Source organism: Mus caroli, chromosome 14, assembly GCF_900094665.2.
Source record: "Mus caroli chromosome 14, CAROLI_EIJ_v1.1, whole genome shotgun sequence".
Taxonomy (NCBI): Eukaryota; Metazoa; Chordata; class Mammalia; order Rodentia; family Muridae; genus Mus; species Mus caroli.
Window position 1 is genome coordinate 24,894,195 of NC_034583.1, and position 18,673 is coordinate 24,912,867.

The 18,673-nt window shown below is 45.0% G+C and overlaps 1 protein-coding gene across 4 annotated transcripts in view; it reads left to right on the top strand.

Annotated features, from left to right (window-relative positions):
• Nucleotides 1-18,267, top strand: part of Ercc6 (ERCC excision repair 6, chromatin remodeling factor) — a 65,074-nt gene extending 46,807 nt beyond the window's left edge. For all 4 annotated transcript variants that reach the window (XM_021182209.1, XM_021182211.1, XM_021182210.2 and 1 more), the window contains 11 exons: nt 172-288; nt 2,034-2,129; nt 5,759-5,974; nt 6,299-6,409; nt 7,021-7,140; nt 7,497-7,591; nt 9,101-9,246; nt 9,327-10,019; nt 14,375-14,579; nt 15,326-15,398; nt 16,259-18,267. In XM_021182209.1, coding sequence (XP_021037868.1) covers nt 172-288; nt 2,034-2,129; nt 5,759-5,974; nt 6,299-6,409; nt 7,021-7,140; nt 7,497-7,591; nt 9,101-9,246; nt 9,327-10,019; nt 14,375-14,579; nt 15,326-15,398; nt 16,259-16,675 — 2,289 coding nt within the window. In that variant the 3' untranslated portion in view covers nt 16,676-18,267. The remainder of the gene's footprint in view (nt 1-171; nt 289-2,033; nt 2,130-5,758; nt 5,975-6,298; nt 6,410-7,020; nt 7,141-7,496; nt 7,592-9,100; nt 9,247-9,326; nt 10,020-14,374; nt 14,580-15,325; nt 15,399-16,258) is intronic.
• Nucleotides 18,268-18,673: the final 406 nt, after the last annotated feature.

Below are 18,673 nucleotides of genomic sequence, written 5' to 3' on the forward strand. Positions count from 1 at the left end.
GTAATTTATTTCCTCTGATGAATTATTTTGATCCCCTGGAGCATCCAGAACTTGACTTTTTCTATGTTGAATTTATAAACTAGATGATTGTTCTTTAATTTTTAAAAAATGGAATCAATCAAGAAGAACGGATATATTCCTTAAGCTAATATCTCTTTTCTTTTATTAAAGGTTAAAACTGCGTATAAGTGTGCATGTGTCTTAAGAGACACGATAAACCCGTACTTACTGCGGAGAATGAAATCAGATGTCAAGATGAGCCTTTCGTTGCCAGATAAGAATGAGCAGGTGTGTGAGTCTGGAGGTGGCTAAGCAGTCATCAAGCATGAGTGTCTGTGTTACTGACTGGGCCTACAGCTCTGGTCCTGGTGCTGTGGACAGGCTGGACTGTCTGGTGACTGCACCCACCTGTGGCATCCTCCTGTGGCTGGAGTTTCCCTCTGTTAACACATGAGCCTGACCCTATAGCTACTGGAAAACATCTCCATGTTCTTTAAGTCCCCGTTCTTTCCTGTAGACATTGTATTATAAGCTCTGGGATACAGCAGTGAGCAAACAGAGTTATGATCATAAACCTCTTAGGTTCCCAAATAAGTAAACAATATGAGGGTGTTTTCAGTAAGTCAAGAGATAAGACATGGTGAAGGAACAGGCTTTCTCTAGTAGATAGTCAGAGGAGACCTTTGATCTGATAATTGTGCTGAGGCCTAAGGAAGGTCAAAGAACAAATTGGGATTTGGATGAAGAACATTATGGTGAAAAGATGGGGTGTTTTGTTAGTACTTGTGGGCCAGCAGAAGTGCCAGGGTGGCTAAAGCTGGGAGCATATGTTGAAGTATTTGGACAGCGTCCACTTGCATACGAGGTTGAGGGACATGAGAAGGGTCTAGGGTGGTCATAGCTAACACTGTGAGCTGGTAAGGTTGCAGTTCTGAGCAGAGATTGGCTTACCTAAACAGCAAGTGGAGACCAGGAAGAAGCAAGCAGCTGAAGCAGTATCAGAAGAGGGAGAAAGAAGAGGAACTAGCTGGGGAGATTGCAGGGGCCCAGGCAGATAGGCTGCAGTGGGTTAGGAGGAGGGACGGTGGGAGCTGACAGAGTCAGGGCAAACAGCTGATTGGGACAAGCCTGGGTGTTCTCAGTGACATCAGTACCAGGTGCTGACTTCGGAAGCAGCTGGCTGGGAGGGCTGTCCCCCTTTCCCTGTAGAGAGCCTAATGAGCAGGGGACTGTCCTGAGGAAGACAGGTAGGTGCTCAGTTCTAGTGCAGAGGTTGAAGGTACTGGACTGGTCTTGTTCACCTACATAAAGTAGATACAAAAGTAGAGCTGTTTTAGGGATGGGAACCAAACCCCTACAGATAGTGGATCTTGATAGCTTCAAGTTGGGTTTTTGTTGGTTTCTATTTGTCTGAATGTGGAGACAAAGATGGCTGCTAGGTGAGTGGCTTGTGAAGCCCCAGGGCATTAGCACAACTATTCGGGGCTCTAGATGGTGCTAGGCAGGGTGTGTGGGGAGATGCCTCTTGGGGCAGACAGTAGAGGGCTGCTGTGAAGAAAGTCAAGCTTTGAGGTAGAGGTTGTAGACTTTGAAGGGACGAAAGACACAAAGTGGGCAGTGTGATGTCATGGAATAACTGACCCCAGTGGGCTGGGAGGGTGGGAGTTGCTCTTAGGGCCTGGTAAACTTAGGAGCCCTTAGAATGGAGGAGTTCTAGGTGAGGTAAAGGTTCCTGCCAAGTCAGCCAAACAGTGTAGGTGAGAGGCCTGGGGGAGAGTCTCTCATCACATTGAGTTGAAATGAAGTGTGACTGTATACTGGGTTCCGAGAAGACTGCCTGTGAGCAGGTGGCTAGTCTGGAGGGATTACTGGGTCATGGGTTGGAACTAGGAGGTGGAGGGCTATGGAGAAGGGAAAACTCTCTTTAGCTGAGAGATGTATCATTGTTGTTAAAATAGTGCGCATTGAACTTCTTAGAAAAGGGAATCTTATTGATAATGTATTTTTTAAAACTCTTTCCTTTTCCCTTGCAGGTCTTATTTTGCCGTCTAACTGATGAGCAGCATAAAGTCTACCAGAATTTCATTGATTCCAAAGCGGTCTACAGGATTCTCAATGGAGAAAATCAGGTTAGCCAGAGAGTAGACCTGAGGAGAGAAAGAAGTCGTTAGGGGGTGGGGGGAGGCAGGAAAGGTCTAGAATGTGCCAGGCTTCGTTCGTTTGTGCCCACGTTGTTCACCCACCTGCTCTCTGTGGAGTGGCTACTGAGTCACAGCCACAGCTGGAGACAGATGTAAAGAAAGGAGCAAGGTCACTGGTGTGAGGGGGAGCCCTGAGTGAAAGCTGGACTCAAGGTGGGGATGTGACCCTAAGTCTTACTGCCCAAGGCTCCTACCTGGCAGGCAGTAGTGCCCAGTACACTGCAGGGTTTTCTCAGAAATTACAACTAAAATTAGATTATCAGGGCATGGTTATCAAGATGCACAAGTTTTATCAGCTTCTCAGTGAGCCTCAAGTCCAGTAAACACTGGCAGACCACTGCCATCTTAGAAACTGGATAAAATTCTGGATCAGATTTCTCAGGTTCTAACTCTTACTTTCCCTGAAAGGAATTTACTTGCTCATTTTAGAATTTGGAAATTATTTTAGACAGTGTAAGTCACACAGATAGGAGAGTTTTGGCTTTCTAGAACACTTCCCACTGTGGAGTGTCCCCAGCGCCTGGCATGAGAGTGTGATGCTGAGATTGCAGTGTCTAGGAGCATCATGGACCAGTGAGGTGTGAGAGCCAGAAGCCGGCATCTGAATTTTACTTAGCTGGACATTGCTGCCACTGGGTCAGTCAGGTGTTTTCTGTGGCCCTTGTGATGTCATTTTGTGAGAACCATAACTGGATCTGCAGCCCTGCCAGAGGTGAGGGTGCTTATTACATAAGAGGACATACTGCTTGCTCCTCTCCACTGTAGGTCTGGTGCATTCCCCAGACTGTGGAAGAAGAACACTGAGGAGGGGGCCTGGCAGTGATGTGGCTCACAGAGCTAGGAAAGCCCAGCCTGCCAGGGTTTGTGGCACACTAAAGAGGACATGTTTTCACACACTGTTCCATAGTGGCATCATCAGCATTCAGCATGACTGTGTCTGTCAGTGCGTCTGTGTGCTAGGTGGATAAGAGGCTAAAGCTGCAGGTTCTTTCACACCCTGCACGTAGTTTCATTGACTTGACATGGAACTTTCCTAGGGCCAAGTAGACAAAGGCCGAGTTGTTCTGTGCAGTGTTTTCAGAACAAGGCTTAGCAGCCCAGTGCATTCGGGTATTGTGCCTTCCCCCTAGCCGGTGCAAGCTTTCATGCCCTTAAATGCATGCTGAGCCTGGCAGCCATGGTCTTCACGCTGCCTATCTGAGCATGTACATCTGAGTCTGTTCAGAAGTCCACTGCCCTCCCCAGGCTGTGTAGTGGCTGCCTGCTCTCCTTACCCTCAGGCGCCTGGACTTTCAGATCCGTCATTTTGACCTGTTCGTCACTTCTCAGAACTTTTCTTTTTTGTTTGCTTTGTTTTTAAATGTTATGTGTATGGGTGTTTTGGCTGCATGTATGTGTGTCTGTGCACTTGTGTGAGCCAGGTGCATATGGAGCCAGAAGAGGGTGTCAGATCACCTGGAACTAGAGTTAGAAGGCTGTGAGCTGCCATGTGGGTGGTGGGACTTGAACCTGTGTACTTTGGAAAAACAACCAGTGCTTTTAACTGTCAAGCCAGCTCTCTGGATCCAACTTTTTAAAAGATTTATTTTATACATATGAATGTTTTGCCCATATGTATGTAGTCTTCGTCATAACATACCTAACTAATGCACGCTTGATACCTATGGAGGTCATCAGATCTCTTGGAACTGGAATTATGGATGGATATGGACCACCATTTGTGCTGGGAACTGAACCTAAGTCCTCTGTGTGAACAACAAGAGCTCTAAACTGCTGAGCCGACTCTTCGGCTCAAGCAGTTTCTTCTTCTTACAAATGAACGATTCAAAACCGCTTAGATCTCCTCAGCTCTCAGCTCTCCCTCACGTGCCTCCAGGGCAGGTGATCGAAGCTGCTCTTTCTATAAGATAGAAAAGGAAAGGCTTAGATTTTCTAGAATCATGTTTAAAAGAAAAACAAGTGAACTGAAAATCATATCTTTTGTTTCATTTGCAGGCCTAAAGTATTTCAATGTGTAGTGAAAATTTGAAAATGAATGAGGGGCAGAGAGGTAGGCATACCTCTGTGAGTTTGAGGCTATCCTAATCTACATAGTGAGGTCCAGGCCAGTGGGCTACATAGTAAGACCATGTCTGGGGGAAGGGGGAGGATTTTACTTTCATTTTTGTATTATATATTTACACTTAGGTATGAGTTTTACTTTTGTAGTCCATCTCAATTCAGACTACCACACCAATGTGCAGCAGTTGCATGTGGGTAGTAGTTAGTGCTGTACTGCATGGGACCAGGTGAGAGAGAGGAAGAGAGATGACAGAAGGGATAACTCCTTGGAGAGCTTTGATCATGTTTGTGGCTGCTCAGATCTTCTTTTGTTACTACAACTGTTGTTTTGTTAAATCTACCATACCCTGAAAAATAGCTTAATTTATGATTCTTCTTTTTTGCTTATATTTTCAAACCAGTCACTGTCTGAATTTTTTAGAAAACCTGAGTAATGTTTTTTTTTTGTTTTTTTTTTTTTTTTGAGCCAGGGTTTCTCTGTGTAGCCCTGCCCATGCTGGAACTTGCTCTGTAGACCAGGCTGGCTTTGAACTCAGAGATCCACCTGCCTCTACCTGAATCATTCTTAAGCTTTTTAATCACCTTGAGACAGGGGCTGTGGCCTAGGGTTTGGGGGGAACAACCCCAGCCTCTAGGCTTTTCTATTCCGTAGTCCAACCCTGGGTATCTCTTCCATTCATGCATTTGTCGTGCATATTTGCTTTCTGATGGAGTAGCGGTAAGTGGACGTTCAGCCTCTGGCTCACACACTAAAAACAAGGCTTTAAGGGTACTTAGACTAGGAGACCTTTGGTTGGTAGGTCAGGGATGTCAGATACACAGTGCTGTGAACTAAATAATCCCTTTCTGTGATGGGGGAAGTTGAATTATCAAAATCAGCTATGACCTTTGTGGACATGTTCAGTACAGTAAAATTGTTTTTTCCAGAGAAGTTGTTCAATCAGGGAAAGAACATGAGTGAAAATGAATTTCTTCCTGCTTGTGTTGCTCTTGAGAAAACCAACTTAAGGAAGAAAAGTGTGGGGACTTATGGTTTTCAGCCCGTGGCCCTTGGTGGGGCCACAGAGCATTGCAGGAAACACAGGTGAGGCGTGAAAACGTCTCACCTCATGGTGGCTGGAAAGCAGGGGCTTGAGAAAGGGAGCTGGGGACAAGAAATGGCTTCCAAGACATACCTCCAGGCCCACTTCCTTCTGCTAGTTCCACCTCCTAATAGGCCATCGAATTATGAAACCGTCAGTGCCATCAGTCTATTGATGAGGTCAGAGCTTTCATGGGCCAGTCACTTCCCAGAAGCACCACATGTCGACGCCATCACACTGGGAATCAGTGCATGTGCAACCTGGGGTGGGACATTCAAGATCCACACTGTTTCTCAGTATTGACGAAGAGAAGAAATCAATGTTAAAATGACTGTAATCCATGTAGTGTGCTCTCTCTTCCTCCTTCCTATTGTTACTCCCCTGTAACAATATGTGTTGTTGTTTTAATCACAGATTTTCTCTGGACTTGTAGCTCTGAGGAAGATCTGCAACCACCCCGACCTCTTCTCTGGCGGTCCCAAGAGTGTCAGCGGCCTTCCAGAGGGTGAACTAGAAGAAGAGCAGTTTGGACACTGGAGACGCTCTGGGAAAATGATTGTTGTTGAGTCTTTGCTGAAAATATGGCACAGGCAGGGTCAGCGGGTGCTGCTGTTTTCCCAGTCCAGGCAGGTGAGTACTTAGGCCTGCTCTCAGGACTGTGACCACAGATGCAAAAGGTAGGCTGTCACCTATTACTGCTGAGGTGGCAGCCATGGGTCCCTTCACAGGAGTAAAAAGGAAAGAAACCTCACAGCTGGATTCTGGCAGCCTAGTGAGGCTGGGATATTTCTAAAAATTAGCACAAATTCTTTGGTAGCTATTAATTCTCTTCCTCAAAGCAAGAAAACCTTTTCAGTATAGGCCCACTGGGGAAGGCACACTGCTTACATACATGGGGAAGCATGTGCTTAGTGTGTTCTTGGTGTGCAGACTGTTTCCCTCATCCACTAACAGATGCTACACATACTGGAAGTGTTCCTGAGAGCCCATAAGTATTCCTATCTCAAGATGGATGGAACCACCACCATAGCATCAAGACAGCCGCTGATTACAAAATACAATGAGGTAACAAGGGATGTGATGGAGGCAAAAAGAACTACAGAGTGTACAGGGAGGAGTGCGCATGTCCACCCTCATAGCCGCTGAGCTAGTGCCTGGCTAGCAGGTGAAGGGGGACATTATCCTTTTGGGTATTTTATTGTGTTTGTTTTTCTTTGGGACAGGGTCTCACTGTGTAATCCTGGCTGTGTAGAACTTGCATTGTAGACTAGGTTGACCACAAACTTGCAGCGATCTACCTACCTCTGTCTCAAAAGAACTGGAGTTCAAAGAACCACACCTAGCGACGGTTGGCCTTTGAGTGTACACTTTCTGGTTTGGGAAGTGGGCATAAAAGATTAAGAAGTGAAATTTGCGAAGAAAATAAACAAACTGGTGAAGCATAGCCAGTGAGAATGTCTGTGTGTGTTTGCACTTTACACAATTATTAAAAAAAAAAATCAGTATAATTAATAAAAGTAGGAGCTCTGGCATGAGGACTTGACTCACAGAGGATTCTGGGTCATGTAGTTTGGGGGTGTGGGTAAGCCGCAGAGCCCAGGGTAGGACCTGTGTTGGGGAGTAAAGAGCTATCGCAGCTCTCAGTTCTGCCCACTCCGTTGTGCATCTTTCTGTAGGACACGTCCATCTTTGTCTTTCTTCTGACCACACGGGTGGGTGGCTTAGGAGTGAACCTGACCGGTGCCAACAGAGTCATCATCTACGACCCAGACTGGAATCCAAGCACCGACACTCAGGTCTGTCTTCCCTGAAGAGAAGGTACCTACAGAAGGACAGCTTCTCAGTGGCAGTTTTCCTCAGTCTCTCTGATGCTGTACCTGGCTTCATGAGCAGTCTGCGTGGTGATCATGTTCTGCTCTCTTACCCCTGTGGCCTGGGGGAGCCCCACTGGCTCTCCACAGCATCCATCACAGCTCTGCTGTGAAAGGTGCTCAGTGTCAGAAACGTCTTGCACTCACGCCATCTTGGTTGTGACTCTCACCCACTTGCATAGGCCTCAAGTGCACATTTCTTAGAATTCTGACTAGGGGAGAAGGCCGTGATCAGTCACTACTTTCCCTTAGTTGGCTGTTGTTAAATCTCTCTGCCACAGGCCCGGGAGCGAGCATGGAGGATAGGTCAGAAGAAGCAGGTGACTGTCTACAGGCTTTTGACGGCTGGGACCATTGAGGAAAAGATCTACCACCGGTCAGTACAGATGGCTGCTGGGCTTCATATCCTAACCTATAGTTTTCTGGAAGAAGGGTTTTTATTATTTCCAAGTGTGGATTGAAAAGATCCTTCATCTTAGAGGAATAATTACTATAACTTAAAGAATATCAGAATATTTTGTTGGTTTTTTTTTTGCCATTAAAATATATTTTGATCCATTAACTCTTTTTTGTTTGCTTATTTGTTTTGTTTTGTTTTGTTTTGTTTTTTTGAGACAGGATTTCCTTGTGTAGCTGTTGGCAGACCTACAACTCACTCTGTAAACCGGGTAGCCTCAAAGAGATCCTGCCTCTGCCTCCCAAGTGCTGGGATTAAAGGCAGGCACTACCACAGCTAACCTTACTGTGTTTTAAAATATCTGAACCTAGTAATTATTGTCCCCTAATCTAAGCCAGGGACTCTTTATACATAAATTTGAAGTTGTCTTGTGAGGAAAACATTCTGACTTACTGTAGTGTCACTTCCTTGAGAAGTGACAGAAGTGAGGACAGTTTATTCAGAGACCCTTGGAGAGGTTTCAGCGTGTGACCCTTCCTCTTGTAACTAGGCAACAGTAACTGCAGGGAGAGTCCAGGCATTTCAGCTTTTCCTGTGCCCCTCAGACTCCATTCTTGCCCTATCCCAGCGCTTACATTGGCACCAAGCTGTTCCAGAACTATTTTGTGTCCTTGTAGGCTGGTGATGAGGTGCATCTTGTGAGAAAGGGTTAACTGAAGCACAGGGGATAGGAGGGAGTGTTGTTGCTTTGTGTCAGTGCCTGTGTGAAAAGGGCAGTATTTGACCTTAAGCACCAAAGAGCCAGCAGGTGGGGGTTGGGGAGCAGAACAAGTGAGGGCTATACAAAGCAGTGACCCGCATCCACAAGAGGGCACTGAGCAGGGCAGGACGGCCTTGGCCCATGAATCAGGGAGTCTGATTGGCTCCTTACAGCCTGTAGAGTTTGGGGTACATAAATGTAAAAGGTGGGTTTTGAAATGTGATTGGTTTTGGAGGTAAAACAAAACTCATTGGATGTAAATAATAAGATATCATTTCTAATTGAAAATTTATAAAACTTGGGAAACCACCTGATATATTATGTATGTTTGAGTTGTAATTTCCCATGGCTGAAGGTTTGGGGGCTTTTTAATTATTCATAGATCTACTGTTAGTTATTATCTCTCTCACATTAAAAAAAAAAAAAAACAAAAACAAAAACCTTTATTTTCATGTATGGGTGTTTTGTGTGCCTGTGTCTGTGCACCTTATGCATGCAGTACCTGGAGAGGCCAGAAGAGGGCATTATATTCCCTGGGACTGGAGCTACATAAAGGTGGTTGTGAGCTGCTCTGTGGGCGCTGGGAATTGAACCCAGGTCTTCTGGAAGAGCAAACAGTACTCTTAACTACCGAGCCATCTCTTCAGCCCCATCTCTCATGTTTTGTAACTGAAATTTTGAGGTATAGGTAAACATAGTTTCATATCAATGTGATTTTATCTTTTTAGACAAATCTTCAAGCAATTTTTGACAAACAGAGTGCTAAAAGACCCAAAACAAAGGCGCTTTTTCAAATCCAACGATCTCTATGAGCTGTTCACTCTGACCAGTCCCGACGCCTCCCAGGGCACTGAGACAAGTGCTATTTTTGCAGGTATTACATTAAGTCATTTAACTTAATCAGCTGCATAAGAATTCTGCAGAGTAACATTAGCTGTGTTCTCCCTGTTACAGGAACTGGCTCCAGTATTCAGACACCCAAATGCCATTTAAAAAAAAAGACTTCGCCAGGCCTGAGAACAGATCCCAAATGCAAGAAGGCCCCTGCTTCTAACATACCTGCAAATGCTGCCACCCTGATTGGAGAAAAACCTAAGGCGGCGGGAGCTACAGGACGAAGTGTCACTTCTGGAGAAAGTGGTCCTTTCAAAGGCGACCATGACACAAATGGGAACAGAGCTAGCAGTGTTGCTTTTGGAGAAGAGACAGATGCAGGGTCCACACTGGAGCATCTCTCAGTGATGAGTGGAGATGGGAAGCATTCAGACTCTCCAACAGTTAACCACACATCCAGGCCACCAGTGGAGGCGAGCACCAGTGAGAAGCAGGGTTCTTCCTATGAAGGGGAGTGCTGCCAGGCTCAGACAGAACCCGTTCGCATGAGTGAACAAATGGAAGGTCAGTTTTGTAAGTACAAATCCAAAAGGAAACATGATGCGTCTGAGGAAGAGACCACGGAGAAATGTCCACAGCCCAAGCGAAAGGCCAAGAACTCCAAGCACTGCAGAGATGCTAAGTTTGAGGGAACGCGAGTCCCGCACCTGGTGAAGAAAAGGCGGTACCGCCAGCAAACCAGTGAGCAGGAGGGCGGAGCCAAGGACCGGAGCAGCGATGATTATGTGTTGGAAAAGCTTTTCAAAAAATCAGGTAATGGTTCTTGTGACTCTCACCTGGGTGCTAGGAAAGCAAGCGTGGGAGCCGTGTCTAACATGGTAATGTTTAACTATGGAGCTGACATTTTGGGTATTGTATTTATCCCCCTCCTTAAAGACCAGAGAGTTTGAAATTTTAGGAAACAATAATATGTAACATATGGCCACTGATAGTAGATCAGTTACCGCAAATAATCCAGTGCTGCCTGCACACGTTAGTAGGCAGTTTCCTTTTTGCTGTATTTATATGCTTTTCTAACTACAGGAGGTTAGAGAAACAGGTCATGGGAGAGAGGCAGGAAGGACTCATGATAGGGGCAGGCGGAAAGAAGCTGATGGCCAGGAAAGAGGAAAGAGAAGCATTAGAGAAATCAACTAACAGTTGCTGAGACAGTGAAAGTCAGCAAGTCCTGCTCAGCTTTGGTGCCTCCTGAGTGTCCTCCTCCTCGTCTTTGCTGCGCGGTGATGACAGTGGTGGCCATTGTTTCCAAGGATTCCTGAGTCAGGGTGTTCTGTTTGGGCAGGCAGGTGTATGCGTTGCTTCAGAAAACTCTGTCAAAGAAATTAGCATGAAGAGCATGAACTCTGCTGTAGCCTTTATGCTTTTATGGCAGCATTAACAGTTTTCAGCATTTCCTTTGTCATTCACATGCATATGTAAAGTAAATACGCCTACAGCTATACATGCAAGTGCGTGAGTGTACAATAGATGCATACATTCTTCTCTGTCTCTCCCCATCTGTGGTAAGAACCATATGATTCCTGTAAGGATGGAGCAGCGTTTACTCTCCCACAGTGCAGCAGCTGGAATATGACACAGTGTGCATGTGAGGCAGTAGTGCCAAGCGGCCACCCAAGGATAGTGATCTCAGATGAGAGACAGGTGAGCTGAGCTTGCCACTTACTGCCTTGAAAAACATGAGGGGGGTCCAGATGGAGCCCTGGACAGAAATCCAGGGAGAGCTAGGTGCTGGAGTTTATACAAGAGAGTGGTGGAAAGAGCAGCAAGATTATCCTCCTGCAGATGGGCTGTTTTGGAGCTCAGCTGGACATTGGTTAGCACATCCTGCAATGGAAGCCATGTGAGGCTGCAGAAAGGAGGGCGGGGACAGTACCTGTGCACACTAGGCAGCCTGGTGCCTTAGCTGTTCTGCTTCCCCTGAACTCTTACAGACTGGATAGTCGACACTGGGCAAGACAGAGTGTACGAGGCTTTGCATCAAATCAAATACAAAAATTATCGGGCATAGAAAGAGTCAGGAAAATGGGATTCACAGTGAGGGAATAAATTGGAACTGACACACGGGTGGAGGAATTAGCACAGACATTAAATAACTATAACTGTTCTATATATTCAAAAGAGGCATAAAAGATGTACACATGCATTAATGAACTTATGTGAAGGTGTAATAGCTGGTGTGAAAAATGACTTGTAGGAGATGGAGCATGCTAGACATAACCAGAGAAAATATTAGTGCAAAGAGTAACATAATAAGTCACAGAAGCAAAAACTGTGGGACGGCAACAGTCAACAGCCTCATGTAGTGTAATTGAGGTCCTGAGCAAGAAGGGAGAGGAGGGGAGTATATCAGTGTGAAAGAGATGCTGGGCAACAGTGTTTCAAACTAGAGGAAAGCTATATATCCCCACATTCAAGAAACTAAGTAACCCTAGCCGGAAAAGGAGTGAAAAACATACCAAAATATAATAATAAATGGGCCAAGGCAGGTGGTGGAGAGAAACGCTCATGTGAAGAGCGTGAGTGGGGAAGAGTCTAGAAACAAAGTCTGAGCCTTGGGAATCCTTAGAACAAAGCAGGGCTGTTGTTACAGCTCTATTTCTTGCCTACATAAATAATGAGAAGCCAGATAACATCATTAACCCCAGCCCTTGGGAGGCAAAGACTAGTGGACTCTGAGCTCCAGGCCAGACCGAGCTGCAGAGAGACCCTGTCTCAGGTGACCAGGTAGGTAGGTGGTTCTCGGGCTGCTGGCAGGATTACAGTTGCTGGAGTGAAAGTCTAGGACAAGGAATGTTAGGATGTCTTCGCTGTAAACGGAGCTAACAGTTTTGCTTGAAATTCTTGGGGATGTCTGGGAGAGGGGTGAGGCCCCACCCAAAAGGTCTTACATATCAGTCCTCAAGCTGGGGCCCGAGTTATTAATCACAAAATAGAAGTGCACCAAAGAAGTACTCAGCGTGTCAGCAACCGTACAGCAAGGGTTGGTTGGCTGCAATTTTGCTTCTCAGCAGGAGAGGTCGAAGTCAGGATTGGGAGGATGGGTGGTCGGGGAGTTCCTTCCTCTTCAGTTGTTCCCTAAATTCTCTTTCTGTCTGTCCTGACTCCCACAGGCTTCTTAGGTTAATTTGCATTTATTTTGTTAGTGAAATTGAATAAAATGTATATATGCACTCTTTTTGTTATAGGTGAGTTGTTTTTGTGTGTGGAGTTTCCCCATTGTTTACCCTTTACCTGCTGTGTAACAGGAAGGTTATATATAGGTTTAGTTTATATTTCATTCTCTCCTGGGTTTACTGCTTTGTTTTGTCGTTGAGTCTCTAGAGTCCTCTAGCTTTGTATCCATTACAACTTCAAAAGAGAGGGGACTGGAGCTGTATTGATCAATGGCAGAATACTTGTCTAGCATGCATGAAGCCTTGGGTGTCCCATCTCTAGCCCAGAAAACCAAAGAAAGGGGGTGGGGGAGAGGGAGGCAAAGGAAGGGGAATAAAGGAAGACCCAAACTAAGGAAAGCTGTGCTACCTTCCGTCACACCGTGATTCTTTGTTGTTATTTACTAGCCAGCGATGCTAGCAGACTGCTCTCCATCGATACAGTAGAAATGAGTGTTTCCGCATTAAGAGTCTGGAGCTGGGGTAAAGCGCGTGTTTTATTAGGGAAATCCCTGGTTTGGGGAATGGCTTTTCAGGTATGGGTAATGAAGTTTGTCAAAGGCGTTTTCACTATAGAGACAGCAGTGGTTGATATTGAAAAGAGCATCACAAAGCTTATTAATCCATTATTAGATAATGGCTTAGTTAACATTAACCAACCCTGAATCCCCATGACTTATCTGCATCATCTGTAATCCCTTTTTGCTATTGGTTTCTATTCAAATTGCCACAAAGGTGTACAAATATTCCTATAGTGATTGGCCTTTTTCCAAAGATAGCTTCTCTTTTGACTTTATTCCATAAATTTTTCTTTTTCTTAACCTTGAGTTGTTCATCTTGCTACTTATCTAGTAATCCAGGATTCTTATTTATTAACAGGGATCTATAGTTGATCTATCTAGTCAGTACTTCATTATTTTATTTTTTATTTTATTTTTTTAGGTATTTTCTTCATTTACATTTCCAGTGCTATCCCAAAAGTCCCCCATACCCTCCCTCCCCCACTCCCCTACCCACCCCATTATTTTATTTTATTTTATAATTTTCTTCTAATGCTTTTGTTTTTGTTATATTTTGGTGAGGTTTTGGAAGCATAATTATTTCCTTGTATTTATGTCTAGTTAGAAATTTATTTTATTTTTATCCTCACTTTAGTTTAATGTTATTATTTGTTTGTTTATCTTTGGGTGTATCATTGTGTGTCCCATGTTGAATTTCCCATCCTTCTGCAGTAGCCTCTCAGGAGCTGGGGTTACAGGCACGCTACACCTTGCATTGCTCTTCCTTTTTACTGATGCAGATACTCAGGGAAGTAAACTTTCCGCTGACTGTTCTAGTAAGTGTATTCTAGGGACAGTCCCATGAAGGTTAATTTGCTTGAAATTCTTATTTCTGCTTTATATTTTCACTTTGAAGGGTTTATTAATATTTTAATTTTCTCACAGTATAGCTAGGAAGAGATTAAAAGTTAAGACAAGGATAATTTATAACTGTTCCTTGTAGGGTAGTGGCAAGTGTGAACAGAATTTGTGAGGTTCTCAAGTCACTGCTACCACCCAAAAAATAGCAGCTAAAAGTGTTGTGAAACAAGTATTACACTGTGTAGTATTTATTTCAGTGTGTAATATTGCTGTGTAGTATTATAATGTATAGTATTTCAGTGTATAGTATTACTGTACATAGTATGACAGTGTGTGGTGTTCCAGTGCATAGTATTACTGTGTGCAGTATTTCAGTGCACAGTGTTACAGTGTGTAGTATTATAATGTGTGGTATGACAGTGTGTAGTATTATAATGTGTCGTATGACAGTGTGTAGTATTCCTGTGCATAGTATTACAGTGTGTAGTATTTCAGTGCAGAGGAATTACTGTGCGTTTTATTATAATGCGTAGTATTACTGTGTGTAGTATTACAGTATGTAGTATCCTGGTCATTCTCTCCTTACTCTCGCTAGTGGGCGTCCACAGCGTCGTGAAGCATGATGCCATCATAGATGGGTCCAGTCCAGATTATGTGCTGGTGGAAGCAGAAGCCAACCGAGTGGCTCAGGACGCCTTGAAAGCTCTGAGGCTTTCTCGTCAGCAATGCCTGGGGGCAGCGTCTGGTGTTCCCACCTGGACTGGCCACAGGGGGATTTCTGGTGCACCAACAGGAGTAAAGTAAGAGACCACTCCCCAACATGCTTGCAAGGAGTTCCAGTGGTTGAAGCTAGCTGCACAGTCAAGGCAGGCCAAGGCTTGTTCTCTGTGGGACAAGAAGTTCCCTCGGGGTCATTGTGTTGGGCAGGCCTGAGTGACTTGGGAAAGTCCTGTTGTCTTTCTTCCCTTTTATCTCCTGCTTTCTAGAGATAACTTTTCTAGGGAAGAAGTGGTCAGTTTTTGCTTGAGAGATGATGTTTAAAATAGGGAGAATTAGGAGGGGGTAGAAGATGGCTCAGTGATTAAGAGCACTGACTACTCTTCCAGAGGACCTGGGTTCAGTTCCTAGCACCCACAAGACAGTTCATAACTGTCTGTAACTTCAGGTTCCAACACACTCACACAGACATACATGCAGGCAAAACACCAAGTATTTAAAAAATAATAGTGAGAAATATAAATAGTGACAATGTTAGTAAGACAATTAAAATTAGCCAGTCTATAGCTATCAGTAATTATTATGCAATTATAATATTAGCATATTATTGTGTAATTATTATCCAGGATGCTTTCTCACATCCAGTGTTGAAAGAGCATGTTGAGTGGATCCCACAAGAGCGGAGTGTAACAGTCAAGGCGGTAGAGCAGGAGTGTGGGAATCTGACGGCAGCAGTTTTCCCAGGAAGAGGCTAGTTGTTGAGAGTACCTTGTCCTCTGATGCAGCACCTGACATCCTTTCTGCCTGATTGATTCTCTTTCTTATTCAGGAATAGGTTCGGTCAGAAAAGGAACTCCAGCCTCCCTGTGCAGCGTCCTTCATCACTAACAGAAAAGACTCAGGTAACAGGGTAGCCTGGCTGCCTTTCATGTTGAGATTTGTGTGGATGGCCAGGAGAATGTCACTTAGGTGTGAGGATGAAGATGTTGTCACTGATGTGGTGTCATTTGATACTTGAAGGCCCAGAGCTGTGTTGTACTTTCATTTGAATCTAAGGGTCTGCTTATTTCCTAGAGCACAGAATCTCAGCAGATTCTCTGCCCAGTCCTTAGAAAATGAATAAATGAATGTGCACAGCCACCTATCTGGAGGAAGAGGAGCTGTGTCAGCTTTAGAAAGACCACCCTCTAAACGAAATGGCCAGAGAGCCTTCTTGAGTGTCGGGCAAACAGCACTCTGTCTTTCTGACTGAGGATATGTGAATGCTCATGCGTGAAGACGCCCAGGTTAAGGCTCCAGTTTTAGCTTCATGTGAACTCCTTTGAGAACAGACACTTTCCAGTCTGCCGAGTTCTGGCTTTCAGCAGCAGGAGTCTAAGGTGCTTTCCAGGTTAGGTCTGTTGTTTTAAGGAAGCACATGCAATACAGGGTGGCAAAGGAAGAAAGCGACAGCTGCTCCTTATCCCATAGCCCAGGCACTGCCTACAGGCATGGTCTCCCTCTGCTCCCTGCTCTCACACTCGGGTCCAGGAGACGGCTTCGTTCTCTTCTCCCTGCTTATTTCTTTAGGAGGTACCCACTATAAATGGGTAGATTCACATCCACATTTCCTCTACCTTGGCATTGGATGGCGTCCACGTCTTCTCCCGCATCTCACCATACACATGGCAGTTGAGTTATTCCGAGGGTCCTCACAGCCTTTGGGGAAGTAGTGGACTAATCTGGAAGTCTGCTCTGTTAACATGCAGTCTCCTTTCTCTAGAACAACATGAAAAAGGAGGGGAAAGCTTACACCCCTGAGCACTTCAGTGGCAAAGAAGATGGAGCATCCTTGTCTGGAGCGCCCAGTTCCTCCTCCCTCTTGGCCAGAATGCGAGCAAGAAACCACATGATTTTGCCGGAGCGCTTAGAGAGTGACAGTGAGCATCTCGCTGAGGCTGCCGCCGTGCCTCCCTGCGGCACAGAACATGACGACCTTCTGGTGGACATGAGGAACTTCATTGCTTTCCAGGCCCAGGTGGATGGCCAGGCCAGCACTCAGGAAATCCTGCAGGAGTTTGAGTCCAAGCTGTCCGTGGCGCAGTCCTGTGTCTTCCGAGAACTGCTGAGAAATCTGTGCAATTTCCACAGAACTCCTGGTGGTGAAGGGATTTGGAAGCTGAAGCCAGAGTACTGCTAACAGCGATGCTCCCTAAACTCTTTCAAATGGAAAGCTCGGCTCACCGAGCCTGTGATTAGTGTTCGTGGTGTGTGTGTGTGTGTGTGTGTGTGTGTGTGTGTGTGCGCGCGCGCGCACGCACGTGAATGACTGCACTTGGTGTTTACTATGTCATCTACCTCAAGACTAAAACTTGAAGAAGAAAATAATTGGAGGGTTTTTGTTTTGTTTGTTTTGGTGGCACTGTGAATTAAGTTATAAAACCAGGGACCTAACAGTTGTTTAATGGAGCAAATACGTTACTTAACCCAAAAGATGTTGTCAGGGAGCACACTGTATTTAAGAACACATCTCGGTTCTTCGTATGGTGCTGGGCATATGTCTTCTCTTTATCCACCCCATCTCATAAGTTACTTCACAGTATCCGATAATCTTAGTACCTTGATACAGCATGACCCACTGGTTACATACAGAAAGACACTTGCTATCTGTCAAATCATTAATTACATATAAATAATTCTTCATAGTACTTTTAGATTAGCAGGCTTGGGTTTTGTTGTTTGTTTGTTTTAAATGTTGCTGAAGACAGACTCTGGTGCCTTGCACATGCTCAGTGTGTGCTTTACCACCAAGTTCCTTCCCAGTTCATACATATGTGTCAAAGTAGGAAGTCTGGTTTTTCTTCACTGTCATCATTATCTAAAGATGGCGGATGGGGTTTGTTTAAATAGGTCAGTCAGTTCTAAACTTTAGTACTTGGCTTAGAAGGAAGTCACAACACCCGTTCGTTTATTTATTTTTTGTTCCAGTGATCAGCCTACAGGAAATGCTATTGCCCTTGTCCTCAGGCTGACTACCAACCTGACTCACTAACATGAAACATTTGTGCTGTGCCTGTGATGTCTAAGATCGAAGTTATACTGAGCTAGAGAATCTTGTATAGACACTTTTTGTTTGTTTGTTTGTTTGGAGACAGGGTTTCTCTGTATAGCCCAGGCTGTCCTGGAATTCACTTTGTAGACCAGGCTGGCCTCAAACACAGAAATCTGCCTGCCTCTGCCTCTGCTGGGACTAAAGGCGTGCGCCACCACGCCTGGCTGTATAGACACTCTTAACTGTCGAAAGTTACCTACCACGCAGTCAGGAAGGGATACGAGTTCCACCTCTGTCACTGACCTGCCCAGCCTGGGAAGGTTGCATCTGTAAACATGGTTCTCCAGCCTAGCTGGGAGAAGCTTAGAGAGCAGCGCTCTAGGTTAGAGTACGTTGTAACAGTAGACACCTTTATACATTGAGCTGCAATCTGATTTCTTTGAACATTAAATACTTTGTGCGGTATAAATAGATTTAATGTATTAAACATATTAAATAATTACAAATAAAAGATTTAAAAATACTGGCTTTTCCTGTATTGTCACTGTTAGAAATCCTTCAAGCACTCCTGCCTCCCCAGCCTGTGCATTCCAGAGCTCTGTGCAGTTGCCCAGGCATTGGCATGGCTCCTGGCATGGGTTACTCCTTCTCCTCTGTGTTTTCCCTGGACCCACGGCTGCCCAGCTGAAAATTGTTTCTCAACCTCCCTGCAGGTGTGGCCCCATGACAGTTCCAGGCAGTGAGATGCTGGAAGCTTCCACAGAGGCATGGTGTGCATGCCCTGCAGGTGTGGCCCCATGACAGTTCCCTGATTTCCTGGTCAGGATGTCTGAGAGCCTTGGGCGTCTCCTGGCATTTCAGGAGAGAGTGGATGGTCTACTAGTCAAGAACAGCTGTCTTTGACCAGATACTTTGGAGTGAAATAAATGAAGTGTTATTTAATACTGTTTTAACATCTAATTGGTGTAATGTATGTAACACACTAATGCTGTAAGTTTCCTGTGTATCTCACGTTCACACTATGCAGGTCTTTTCACTTATGTACCTCTGCTTTCGCTGACCTGCTGATCTCCAAACCCATCACAGGCTCACTTTCCCCAGGCTTGCCCACAGCAACTAGTTTCCATCTTGGTACATTGTTTTAAA